Source organism: Scyliorhinus torazame, chromosome 7 (genome assembly GCF_047496885.1).
Source record: "Scyliorhinus torazame isolate Kashiwa2021f chromosome 7, sScyTor2.1, whole genome shotgun sequence".
NCBI lineage: Eukaryota > Metazoa > Chordata > Chondrichthyes > Carcharhiniformes > Scyliorhinidae > Scyliorhinus > Scyliorhinus torazame.
The window spans coordinates 11,454,767-11,468,570 of record NC_092713.1 but is presented as its reverse complement, the minus strand read 5'-3'; the positions used below and the strand labels follow the sequence as shown (position 1 = coordinate 11,468,570).

Here is a 13,804-nt window from a genome sequence, read left to right as displayed (position 1 = left end):
AGTAAGGCCTTTGACAAGGTCCCTCATGGTAGACTAGTACAAAAGGTGAAGTCACACGGGATCAGGGGTGAACTGGCAAGGTGGATACAGAACTGGCTAGGCCATAGAAGGCAGAGGGTAGCAATGGAGGGATGCTTTTCTCATTGGAGGGCTGTGACCAGTGGTGTTCCACAGGGATCAGTGCTGGGACCTTTGCTCTTTGTAGTATATATAAATGATTTGGAGGAAAATGTAACTGGTCTGATTAGTAAGTTTGCAGACGACACAAAGGTTGGTGGAATTGCGGATAGCGATGAGGACTGTCTGAGGATACAGCAGGATTTAGATTGTCTGGAGACTTGGGCGGAGAGATGGCAGATGGAGTTTAATCCGGACAAATGTGAGGTAATGCATTTTGGAAGGGCTAATGCAGGTAGGGAATATACAGTGAATGGTAGAACCCTCAAGAGTATTGAAAGTCAAAGAGATCTAGGAGTACAGGTCCACAGGTCATTGAAAGGGGCAACACAGGTGGAGAAGGTAGTCAAGAAGGCATACGGCATGCTTGCCTTCATTGGCCGGGGCATTGAGTATAAGAATTGGCAAGTCATGTTGCAGCTGTATAGAACCTTAGTTAGGCCACACTTGGAGTATAGTGTTCAATTCTGGTCGCCACACTACCAGAAGGATGTGGAGGCTTTAGAGAGGGTGCAGAAGAGATTTACCAGAATGTTGCCTGGTATGGAGGGCATAAGCTATGAGGAGCGATTGAATAAACTCGGTTTGTTCTCACTGGAACGAAGGAGGTTGAGGGGCGACCTGATAGAGGTATACAAAATTATGAGGGGCATAGACAGAGTGGATAGTCAGAGGCTTTTCCCCAGGGTAGAGGGGTCAATTACTAGGGGGCATAGGTTTAAGGTGAGAGGGGCAAAGTTTAGAGTAGATGTACGAGGCAAGTTTTTTACGCAGAGGGTAGTGGGTGCCTGGAACTCACTACCGGAGGAGGTAGTGGAAGCAGGGACGATAGGGACATTTAAGGGGCATCTTGACAAATATATGAATAGGATGGGAATAGAAGGATACGGACCCAGGAAGTGTAGAAGATTGTAGTTTAGTCGGGCAGTATGGTCGGCACGGGCTTGGAGGGCCGAAGGGCCTGTTCCTGTGCTGTACATTTCTTTGTTCTTTGTTCTTTGTTAATCCAGAAGTCAATTAATTCAAACATGAACATGGTTCAGTCGATAGCTTTCTTAGTTATACCAAAGCACCAGATCAGTCATGATCTTATTGAATGATGGATCAGGCTCAAAAGGGCCATGTGGTCTATTCGTGCTTTCAAGTATGAGGTTTCTATGTTCCTATATACAGCTCAGGTCATGTTCTATACATGCAGTTAATGTATCAATAACATTCACTGCAAACAATGTAGGATTGTAGACACTGCAGGCAAAAGAAACATGTGCGGAGACGGTAGAGAAACATTTCCACTTACTGAAGAATAAGACTACTTTAGTAGCAAACTCAACCAAGTATTTATGTTTTAAAAAGCACTTGCAAAAATAAACGACTTAATATTTCTTCAATACAAATACTCTTCCCAATTATTTTCTTTGGAATGAGTGCCTTTTAAATTTGAAGGAAAAGACAGTTTACTTTTTGTTTAAATTGCTTTCCTTTTTTATTAAAGACAAATCAGTCTCAAATATATCCCTCATCTGAATAGTTTTTATTGCTGAGAGACCACTATGCCTGCTCTGCTAGGGTAGAGTATTGTAATAATAGCATGTATATAGAAGCAGCCTTTATGTCCTGGAACACTGCCAATTTAAACAGTAGACAGGCAAACTCAAAACAACTGTATTGCTCCAGAGGCAGACAAATCCAGAAAAATCACAACACCCTTGAAATGCATTCACCAACAGTCATATACCAAAGTGGCATCAAACGAAAACAACAGTAATCCCAATAGGAACTATAGTAGGCCATTTAATTGCTTAAACCCCTTGTGCCATTTAATACTAGTTTAGCTGATCTGTACCTAAATATTTACCCACCTTGGATCTATATGCCTTCAAGACTGAAAGTCCCATTGCTGGGCGTTTACAATAGATGGCAAAAGAGAGGGAGGGTGATAAAGGAGAAAACTTTGTAACAAACCTTAGGAAAACATAAAAATACAAGATCATCAGAGGATTAGATAGGGTGGACAGTGAGAGCCTTTTTCCTCGGATGGTGATGTCTAGCACGAGGGGACATAGCTTTAAATTGAGGGGAGATAGATATAGGACAGATGTCAGAGGTAGGTTCTTTACTCAAAGAGTAGCAAGGGCGTGGAATGCCCTGCCTGCAACAGTAGTGGACTCGCCAACACTAAGGGCATTTAAATGGTAATTGAATAGACATATGGACGATAAGGGAATTGTGTAGATGGGCTTTAGAGTGGTTTCACAGGTCGGCGCAACATCGAGGGACGAAGGGCCTGTACTGCGCTGTAATGTTCTATGTTCTAGTAAAGGGGCTTCAATTACTCCAATATAGATTAGGGTAAAAAGTGTAAAGGAGCAAGGAGGGTGGTAAACTTTCTTAATCGATATGCACAAGGAGCAGTGCTGGATCTTGAGATGGATAGAAAGCCGGTTAGCAGACAGGAAGCTAGAAGTTGGAATAAATGGGTCTTTTTCTGATTGGCAAGCAGTGACTAGTGGGGTATCGCAGGGATCTGTAGGACCCTAACTGTTCACATTATATATTAATGATTTGGACGAGGGAACTAAATGTATTATCTCCAGATTAGCAGATGATACAAAGTTGATTGGGAGGGTGAGCTGTGAGGAAGATGCAGAGATGCTTCAGTGGGATTTGGACTGGCTGAGTGAGTAGACACATGCATGGCAAATGCAGTATAATGTGGATAAATGTGAGGTTATCTACTTCGGTAGCAAAAATAGGAAGGCAGGTTATTATTTGAATGGGTGCAAATTGAGAGGTGGATACTCAACAAGTGTCCTCGTGCATCAGTCGCTGAAAGTAAGCACGCAGGTACAGCAGGCAGTAAAGATGGCAAATGGTCTGCTGGCCTTCATAGCGAGAGAATTTGAGTATAGGAATAGGGATGTTTTACTGCAATTGCACAGGGCATTAGTGAGGCCACACCTGGAGTAGTGTGTGCAGTTTTGGCATCTTTATCTGATGAAGGATATTCTTGTAATGGTCGAGTGCAGCATAGGTTTACCTGGCTGATTCCTGGCTTGGCTGAACTGTCATATGAGGAGGGACCAAGTTGGTTAGGATCATATCATTGGAGTTTAGAAGAGTGAGAGGGGATCTCATAGAAATTTATAAAATTCTAACAGGATTAGACATATCCTGTCTAATCCTGTTAGAATTTTATAAATTTCTATGAGATCCCCTCTCACTCTTCTAAACTCCAATGATATGATCCTAACCAACTTGGTCTCTCATATGACAGGTTCAGAAAGAATGTGCCCGATGGTGGGGCAGTCCAGAACTAGGGGGTCATAGTTTGAGGATGTGGGATAAACCATTTAGGACAGAGGTGAGGAGAAATGTCTTCACCCAGAGAATGGTGAATCTGTGGAATTCGCTACCACAGAAAGTAGTTGAGGCCAAAATGTTGTGCAATTTCAAAAAGGAATTAGATATAGCTCTTGGGGCTAAAGGGATCAAGGGGAGGGGAGAAGGCGGGATCAGGGGATTGAACTTGATGATCAGCCATGATCATAATGAATGGTGGAGCAGGCTCGAAGGGCCAAATGGCCTCCACCTGCTTCTATTTTCTATGTTTTTCTGTGGTTTTTCAATTTGAGAGAATAAAGTAGAAAAAGTGGAGTGTGTTGCAGTTGGAGAACATCAGGGTAAAATTGATCATAACATATTAGGTTTACAATATTTACAGAAATGGAAAAACAAAAATACAAAGGTGAGAATACCTAACTGTTGGGGAACCAATTTCAGTGATTTAAGAAGGGATTAGCCGAGAACAGACTGGAAATGACTGGTCAGGATTACACTTTCATTGGAGACGGTGCAGCGAAGGGTCACTAGATTTTACCCAGGGTTGAGGGGGATGTCCTATGATGAGAGGCTGAGCAAATTGGGCTTAAATTCTCTGGAGTGCAGCAGAATGAGGTGATCTCATTGAAACATAAAAGATTCTGAAAGGGTTTGATCGGTGGACAATCAGAGATAGGGCAGACGCTGAGAGATTGTTTCCGATGGTCGGGGAATCTAAAACACAGGGGCACAGTCTCAGGATTAGGTGACGATCATTTAGGAATGAAATGAGGAGAAATATCTTCGCTCAAAAACTTGGGAATCTTTAGAATTCTCTACCCCATTGTTGAATGTATGCAAGGCTGGGACAGGCACATTTTTGGTCTCAGATAATTAAGGGATATGGGGAATGTTTAGCACACTGGGCTAAATCGCTGGCTTTGAAAGCAGACCAAGGCAGGCCAGCAGCACGGTTCAATTCCCGTAACAGCCTCCCCGAACAGGCGCCAGAATGTGGCGACTAGGGGCTTTTCACAGTAACTTCATTGAAGCCGACCTGTGACAATAAGCGATTTTCATTTCATTTTTCAATAGGCAGGAAAGTAGAGTTGAAGCCCAAGATCAGCCATGATCATATTGAATGGTGGAGCAGGGTGGATTGGCTGTGTGGCCTACTCCTTCTCCTACTTCTTATGTTCTTAATACAGCAAATGACCAATGGGCAGGCCTCCAAGGCAGAGACAGTTCAGATACAAACCAAGCATATTCCTAAAAGGAGGAAACATGGTGCATCCAAGGCTACAGCTTCCTGGATGATCAAGGAAATTAAGTTTTAAATAAAACAAAAGGAAGTTTATGACAAAAGTCAGGTGCAGATTACAACTGAAAATCAGGCGCAGCACAGAGTGTGCAAGGGAAATTAGGGAAGGATACAAGGAATACAAAGTGAGATTATGAGAAATGATCAACATAAAAGACAATCAAAGGACAGTTAAGGGAATGGTAGGGCTGACTCTGGACAAAAAAGGAAATCTTCTTGTGACAGACTTTGCATGTCTCCACAAAAAGATAAAGTTAATGTTGCAGTCAAGATGGAGAATAAATATAGGAAAAAAAAAAGAGCTGCTAAATAGGTCGTTTTTTTCTCTTCATAGATGCTGCCCGATCAGAATATTTTCAGCATTTTTACTTTAATATCAAACAAGCTGAAAGGGTGGTGGAATCACATCCCACAGAAACTTCCAAAAGGCAACTGGACATGTATTTAAAGGTTACAGTTGGAAAGCTGGGTGTTGAACTAAATTGCAGATCTTTCAAAAAGAATGCACAGACACGATAAATCAAATGGCCACATCCTGGGCTGAGAGAATTTAGTCTATCGGAACCATTACTCCATTTAATCAGCTTGATCCACATCCTTGGCACTGTTTTGACAATAAAAATCCAGCAACCCCAGTCTTAATCCAGTACCCACAAGCTTTTGGGAGGAAGACAATTCTGTATTGCTACTTCCCTTTGTGGAAAAGTGCTTCCTGATTTCACTCGTAGAAATTTTGACCTCTTGGAAAAACTGAACAATTGTGGACCCAATTGAGAATTCCAGTGCAACACGCGAGCTTTGACCAGAGGATATTTTAATTGGGAAATTATAGGTTTTTTAAAAAGTGAATGGTGGACTTCTGCAAGGTACTTGTTCTTTGCACTTGATGCAAATAAACTGAAGTGATTTTGATTTTTCTGTTTAGACAATTGGATACCTCCTGATTGAACTGACAACTCCTCATTTCAGCTCAACAGTAAGTTTGCCGTTCAGGCAGTCAGGAAAAAGCAGTCAGCATACATTTCGGTTGTTAAGCCTTAAAGACCAACCCTTGTTTTATTTAAAAAAGGAAATGACAACCCAAGTAGACTATGGGAAGCCATTGAATGTGTTTAATCTAAACTTATAAACCAAATGTTCACATGAAAGGTTCTGGACCCAAGGTAGATGCTGGAGATGGATAAGAAAATATCTGAAAAGTAGACAGAAATGAGTACAAGAAATATGTCAAAATGAGGAAAGGTAGTTAGTGTGAAGGCTAAGGGTAATTGCCATTTCTATGTAAATAACTTGCACTCAGAAGTTCAATTCCAAGTAGCCAAATTAGAAGGGACACTGAAATTGGAGAAGGCAGCTCATAAATTAGATAATTTGTTGAATAAAATATCTAAGTGGACAGAGCCAGAGCAGATAAATATTAATGATTTGGAGCAGATAAAATTTAATTATTTCGGAAGAAAAAGTGTAAATGACCCACACACACCATGAAGCAGTTAAAATAGCTAATGAAAGAGCTTTAATAGTCTTAATGGTCAGGAGAACTAAACAATGCAAAGTAGTAATCCAAGCCAGTAGAATATTGCACAACATAGTCTAAACTTCACAATACCAGCAAGGAAAAGTCGTGACCAAACTGCATAGTCCTCAGATTAGACTGCAATTAGAGTACTGGACAGATTTTCATCCAGCAAGGATATCCTGAGAAGTACCTTCCTCGGAGCAGCAAGCAGCATCGGACTGCCACTCCATGTCCAATTACTTGTGTGAGATTTCTTCCCTGCCCTTCTTTTCTGAACTTCTGACTCAGGCTGGGCAAGATCCAGGCAACATAACAGTCCTCGAGGCCCAGTATCACAGTCCAGCAGCCAGGTTGAAGGAAGACATCCCCCTTTTCTTACACCACAAGCTGCCGGAAACCAGGTTAAGTTTAAATATCCATTGAAATTGACAGGCCAGGGAGAAGCATCTAAGATAAGTGGATAGGATTTGAGGGGTGAAGAGAGGTGAATCAGAGGTCAGGTGCATTCTGTCTCTTTATAATAGTTACTCGGAAGTTAGAAGAAGTTTTAATTGTAACATTTTGTAGGTAACTGTGTAACACACCCGGAACAATCCGAAGATTGCGATTTAAATCCCATCTTCGGATGGTTCCAGTGCAGGACAATTTCTTAGGTGAAGTTTGCAGTTCTGGGAAATTGCCATTACCTTACCCTTGCACGTCCGAGAGGGATTCCGTAGCGCATCTTCAGAGAACCCCTTAAATCCAATACTACGGCCCATTCACATTCTTGAAAATGCAGAGAGTCAAGAGACAGAACCCTCCCTTCACCCTACCCCCTTAAAATGTTAAGAGCAAAAAATGGACAAACCCGGGATTTATCTTGGAAAGGAGACTATTGATAGTAAAAGCTGGTTATAAATTAGGACAAGACGACATGAAATCAAACTAGGTGATATATTTTGGACTCAAGTTGCTCTACACACATCCTGCCAATACTTCAAGTTTGAATTAATTTAGAATAACTCCCCTCATCTTAAATCGCACATAAATTACGAACCGTTATATAGCAATGGTGATTTACATCACCAAAGAAAAGTCACATAGAATATGACATACTATATTCATTGCTAAACACTTTTTATACAGCTCCCAAAAAGGTAGTTTTGCAGAGGGGCGTGCTGTACTAATCAGTCAGAATAATGAAGGTCACCAACTGTCCTTCAAATAACATTTTGTATCTTTAGTCACTAATGAATGAAACATTGTTTGTGCTTTATTTATTCCCATTTGCAAGGCAGTGAATTCTCCCATTTAAAGAAAATAGCATGACAGCCTAAAAGGACTCAGTTGCACCAGGTATGGGTACCATTGGTCAGGCATTGTAAGGATGAATGTTAAGATTGCAGTTGTCAGAATCTCACCTGTATGCAACAACTTCACAGAAGAAATAAAATGTCAGATGCAGTGTTCCAAACATGACAAATGGTAGAACAGCTTTTGACCCTCCTTCATGCCTCTTTTCCCGTAACAGCCTCCCCGAACAGGCGCCGGAATGTGGCGACTAGGGGTTTTTCACAGTAACTTCATTTGAAGCCTACTTGTGACAATAAGCAATTTTCATTTTTCATTTCTTTCTCCTTCTATGGAATTTTATGTAAAATGTAAAAAAGGTAAATTGCACCTTACTTTACAGTGTTGTATGCCTTAAACGGGTAGTTCATAGATAATTAGCTCCTTTGGGTACACAAGTGATTGCACATTCATTTCCAGCACAAATTGGTGGCAAAAACACACATTTTTGTGCTTGGTCATAAATGAATTAGACATCCAGTCTTGTGGTATGACATATGTTGATGTTTCTAATCTGTAAATTTACAGTTTTCTCAGAAGGCAGCAGGAACTTAGAATCGTACAACACAGAAGTCCATTCTCACCGCCCCCACCAAATTACCTGTACTGACTCAACTTTCCAATTAGTCCCATACCCCTGCTCTATGAAATCAATCTATAAATTTATCCTTTTCGTAAAGTACCCACTCCTTTTTTTCCCCAACTAAGGATCAATTTAGCATGGCCAATCCACCTACCCTGCACATCTTTGGGTTGTGGGGGCGAGACCCAGGCAGACACAGAAAATATGCAAAGCCCAGTCCGTCGGCGACGTGAGGTAGCAGTGCTAACTACTGCACCACCGTGCTTGCCCAAGTTTACCCTTTTCAAGTATTTATCCAATTTTCTTTTGAAGTCACTATTGAATCTTCTTCCACAGCCCTTTTGGATCATTCCAACTCCCTGTATTTAAAAAAAAATACCAACTTTCCCAGTAGTTCCTTACGTCTGTGCCCTCTGGTTACCAACCTTCCTGCCAGTAAAATAGTTTCTTGTCATTGACTCAAATATTTTACATACCTCTATTACATTTTCCCTTCACCATCTCTGCTGCAAGGAGAAGGATCCCAGAGCCTGCATTATACAATATCTTTCATGTATTCAGGATGCCCCAAAGTATTGCACAGCTAATTAGGGGATTTTGAAATATAATGTAGGCAAATGCAGCAGCCAATTTACACACAGTAAGACCCTTGAACAGCAATTTTGTTTTTAAATACAGTGTTAATTGAAGGATGAATATTGACCAGGATACCAGGAGAACTCCCAGGCTTGTTTGGAAAACGTGCTATGGGATTTTTTTGCATCTATATGGTCTGACATTTATCAAACAGGCAGTGCCCCTGACAGTGCAACACTCAATACTACACTGGGTTTTCAGCTTTGAGTGAAATCCTCTCGGGTGGGCCATGAATCCACAGATATTTTGAACATACTGAATCAATCACACGTGTCATTATTAAAAACAGAACTTTCCAACAATAAATTTAAAAAGGACTATGGACTTACCTGACAGCCTCGCTTTTCTATTTCCACAATACATTTCTGCATCAACAATGGCACCCTCAAGCCCATATTTTCCTTCTCTACTATTTTCCGTGCCTCAACACCAAACATCACTGGTTCTCGCTCTCCATCTGGGCTGTCTAATGAATTTTCCCACTGTTCCATCAGAGTCAGTTTCACATAAATGAGCCCTCTGGGTTCGAGTTTTACTGCTAGCTGATGCATCTTGGAAACCCTGAAGAGTGTGGGGAGCACAACAGTACCATGGCAGCAAACGCGGTTCCGACGAGGCGTTGGTTCCCAGCTGAAGACTACTAGCTTGAGATGCTGAGCATTCTCTAGCTCAATATTAAATGTATGGTCCATATCCAAAAATGTAGTTCTGCAGGTCAATAAGGCAGTCCTTGCTTTGTTGACTGAATCTACTTGAATGGCACAGAATACATCTCTGGAATCAATTCTTGGTGGCTTCAAATCCTCAGCGCCATAAAAATGTACACTCATTAGTCCTGAAATATATTGAGAACATTTAGGTTGGTCCACAAAGCTGTAATGCCTGAAAGCATCAATATCAATTTCTGTACTGTGTGTTTTGTGAGAGGTTGCAATGTTCCCCTTTGCAGATTTGCTTTCACAGGAGTGCTTACCCGATTTAGCTACAAGTTCTGGTGAATCTCCATCACTAAGGTAGCCACCCTTGCTAGCGGATTTGGAGCTTCCTGAACTTTTCTTCTTGTAGTTCTGTGACACAACACTTGTATCCAGATGATAACGACTGATGACATTCCTACTAGCTGCATTCGTCACAATTCCAGGAGACAAGGAGGAACCATGGTTGCCTTTGGGCGATGAATTATCATTACAGTTGTGGCTTGAAGTCCCTTTAACACTCAATTTTCTGCTGAGTTCAGGAAGTTTTCTCATTTTCATTGAAAGCTTCCTCACAGTTCGCGGAGATTTTATCTTTTCTGGAAAGGGCCAATTAATTGTAGTCCCCTTTTTCAAAGGATTAGGGCTAGATGGCGGAGAAAACTCAGGCGTCGTTGCTGTTGTCGCTACTACTGCTACTGCACAGACAGGACCATTGGAAGGATCAGTGGCAGCTACTAAAACCAAAATTAATGAAGATTATGTTAAACTCAATTCAAACAGTACTGTGAATCTTTGAAAAACTAATAATTTAACTATAACTTAATCATCAACATATTTGCAATTGACATTGGTAAAATTTTATTAAAATAAAGCAGGCTTCTCCTAACAGTTCAGCCTGTATATCTAACAAGAGGATGAGCCATATAGTCCAACTACAATCCCCAGGCTGTATGGTGTTGTTCAGTGGCAATGGCATGGGTTGGGGACAGGCGTAAAGAAAATATTGCAGATAACTCAGACTCCTGATTCAAATAGTCTTTACTGGGGCTGTGAATTGGGACAGAATCTGACTATATTCATTTTAAATAATAAATATGAGGCTGGTTTAGCACAGGGCTAAATAGCTGGCTTTTAAAGCAGACCAAGGCAGGCCAACAGCGTGGGTTCAATTCCCGTACCAGCCTCCCCGAACAGGCACCGGAACGTGGCGACTAGGAGCTTTTCATAGTAACTTCATTTGATGTCTACTTGTGACAATAAGCGATTTTCATTTCATTTCAAATAATCCTATCTTATTTGATTAATTTAACTGAATTGTTTGATGCAATAAAAGTCAAAGGGAATTCAGTTGTTGTTGCCCATCTGGACTTAAATGTTTGACAAGGAACACATAAAAAGGTTAACAAAATTGATGCTCATGGAAAAAGAGCTGTCAGCTTGAATTTAAAAAAGCGTAAGGACAGAAAACGGAGTTGCAGTAAATGGTTGTTTTTCAGACTGGAGGATGGTGGACAGTCATGTTGCCATGGGTCAGGGCTACAGGACCACTGCTTTTATTGATATAAATGATTGGGATACAGAGTAAAATTTCAAAACTTGCCGATGATACCAAGCTTGGAGGTGTAATAGACACCAATGGACTGCAACAAGATAGATAGACTAGCAGAATAGGCAGACAAGGGGCAGATGGAATTTAATGTTGAGAAGCACAAGGTAAAAGGGATGAGAGGTAATATAGTCTTAATGGCACAGTTTCTAAAGAGTGTACAGGGACAAAGGGATCTGGGGGCTCATGTGCTTAGATCAGTGAAGGTGGCAATACATATTGAAAGTTTAGTTGGCAAAATATATGGAATCTTAGTTTCATAATGTGCCTGCTTTTGCACTCAATTTATGTTGAGTCATCATAAAAGTCTGGTTAGGCCACAGAGTATTGTATCCAGTTATGATCACTGCACTTTAGTAAGGGTGCGAGGGTCCTTGAAAGGGTGCACAGGTTAACCAGAATGATTCCAGGGTTGGAGGATTTCGGCCACAAGGCACGGTTGAAGAAGCTGGTGTTTCTCTCCTTGAAGTAAAGGAGATTGAGGAGGGATTTGACAAGCTTATGGCAAGTTTAGTTAACTTTTACAAAAACAGTCCCCATTTACTAGAGGTATAATGCCTAGGGAGGGATAGATTTAAGGTTTTAGGGAAGATGTGCAAAAGAACTTTCTTTTTTCAGCCCAGCAAGCGGTAGTGGCCTGGCACTCGCTGTCACGAGGGTGGCAGAAACAAAAACTATGAATGATTTTCAAAAGAAAATTGGATGGGCACTGGAGGGAAATAAACTGGCAGGGCTACAGGGAAAGAGCAGGGGAACAGGACTGACTAAATTACGCTACAGAGAGCCAACATGAACTTGGTGGACAAAATTGCTTCATCCTGTGCCACAATAACCATAACGATTTCACCATTACACCTCCCCTCCCACCCAGTGAAGTAGCTTACTGGCAGTCTCATGCATAATAATGGCAATTTAAACAAGACAGAGGGTATTATGTGCTCATATAACTGCACCCTAGCAAGAAATCAATGCTTTCAGTAGAGTAGAGAAGGAATCCCCAAAGGATCCCCAAAGCAAGTACATAACATTATACTTTGTCTATTATTAATTAGAATGATTCAGGACCCTTTCTTCTGCGAAAGGAATCTTCAACCTTTTAATTGTTTACTTTTAAATCGAGCAAAAAGATTGATTTGCACTGCAGGTTTTAATATACCAACAGTTCAATAGACACCTCATACAAGAAGCTACAAAATACACACCACTTAAGTGGACAGATGTATTCAGTCCCAAGAGAAGCTATTATTCTGGAGCTAATCACATTAGGCACTTTCAGCATAGCATCTAGTTTATTTTAAGTAATATAACTATGTCAGTATGGTCTTACATCAGCATATGGAAGCAATAATTCAGTTTGTTAATTAAATCAATCTGTAGCCAGGCTTTGTAAATGAAATACGGCAAAAGAATATAGTGGCCAATAGCCTATTGAATATCATACTTAACTTCAAGCATCCAAGTAGAATGCCAGAACTCTACATGTTGTTAACTGTGCTTTTGCACTTGAAACAAACTGCAGCAGGCGCATATGCATTGAATGCTTGATCGACTAACATGTTCCCAAGTCCACATAAGGCAACAAAATAAAAAAGAGGCTGAATTTTTTTTCTGGGAAACAAGAGCAGAGTTTTTTTTCTTATCTGCATCTCTGTTCTGGAGCAACAGACATTTCCGAACAGTGAAAGGTTTATACTCCAGCTGTTTGCTGTGCGATTCGGGCATGAGACTAGTCCAACAAAATTGGGACATCTGATAATTCAGACAATACGACTCGTTGTAGTAGAAATTACAGAAATCCCAATAGCAAGCCTGCCTTACAGCATTCATTAACATGTGCCATTTTTAGACCATGCAATAGTAATCTTTCCTATAGTGGCAAACACTTAAAAGCAAGGGGGGAGAGGAGGAGTATACACAATGAAACATCAGTTTCTATTATAAAGCCCAGGGCTATTATTGTACAAGCCAGTTTTCCAATGAAAGTTACCCCGGAATATTTACATCTAGTTTTATGGAACAAAACTTGGATTGTCCTTGATTATAAAAAGTGTTCATTTGAATAATTTGAATTAAAACCCATATAATTTAATACTTTTTTATTCTGGAACGCTTATTTCACTAATTTTCACTCAGAACTGCAGCCATTAACATGGCTGCATCTAACCTGGCTTTCCTCAACAGTTTTCACATCCACATGGTACATGCATTCTTTCAAATAATCCAAAATCAGCGATGAAACCTGCTGGACCACTGTATTACAAGCATTTCCCCCAAACAACACTTCAATATTCCTGAAATAAAAAAGACATGCTGTTGAAGCTTTTCACTCATCAGGACACAATTTACAAAAATACCAATTGTAAAGGGAACAACAATTTATACTGCATGAGAAGAGAGCACTCATTGGTCGGCAAGTGGACTCTGATGATTGATAGAAATCTACCAATGGGTTCTCTACTACTGTTTATGGCAAGCCTACCTTCACTAGTCAAAATACAGTTTGGGATTCCTACAGTTCCACGTACCATCAGATTGTCCTTATTGGCAACCTGGCAAATAGGGCCCGGAGCCATTTGCTCACCATGGAAGCTTGGTGCTGAAATAAGGTCACATC

The 13,804-nt window shown here is 40.8% G+C and overlaps 1 protein-coding gene across 2 annotated transcripts in view; it reads right to left on the bottom strand.

Annotated features, from left to right (window-relative positions):
• syde2 (synapse defective 1, Rho GTPase, homolog 2 (C. elegans)) overlaps nucleotides 1–13,804 on the bottom strand; it is a 153,772-nt gene that overhangs the window by 87,773 nt on the left and 52,195 nt on the right. The window contains exon 3 of one of the 2 annotated variants that reach the window (XM_072510312.1): nucleotides 9,216–10,318. In XM_072510312.1, the coding sequence (XP_072366413.1) occupies nucleotides 9,216–10,318 (1,103 nt within the window). The remainder of the gene's footprint in view (nucleotides 1–9,215; nucleotides 10,319–13,804) is intronic. The other variant, XM_072510313.1, reaches the window with a different exon arrangement.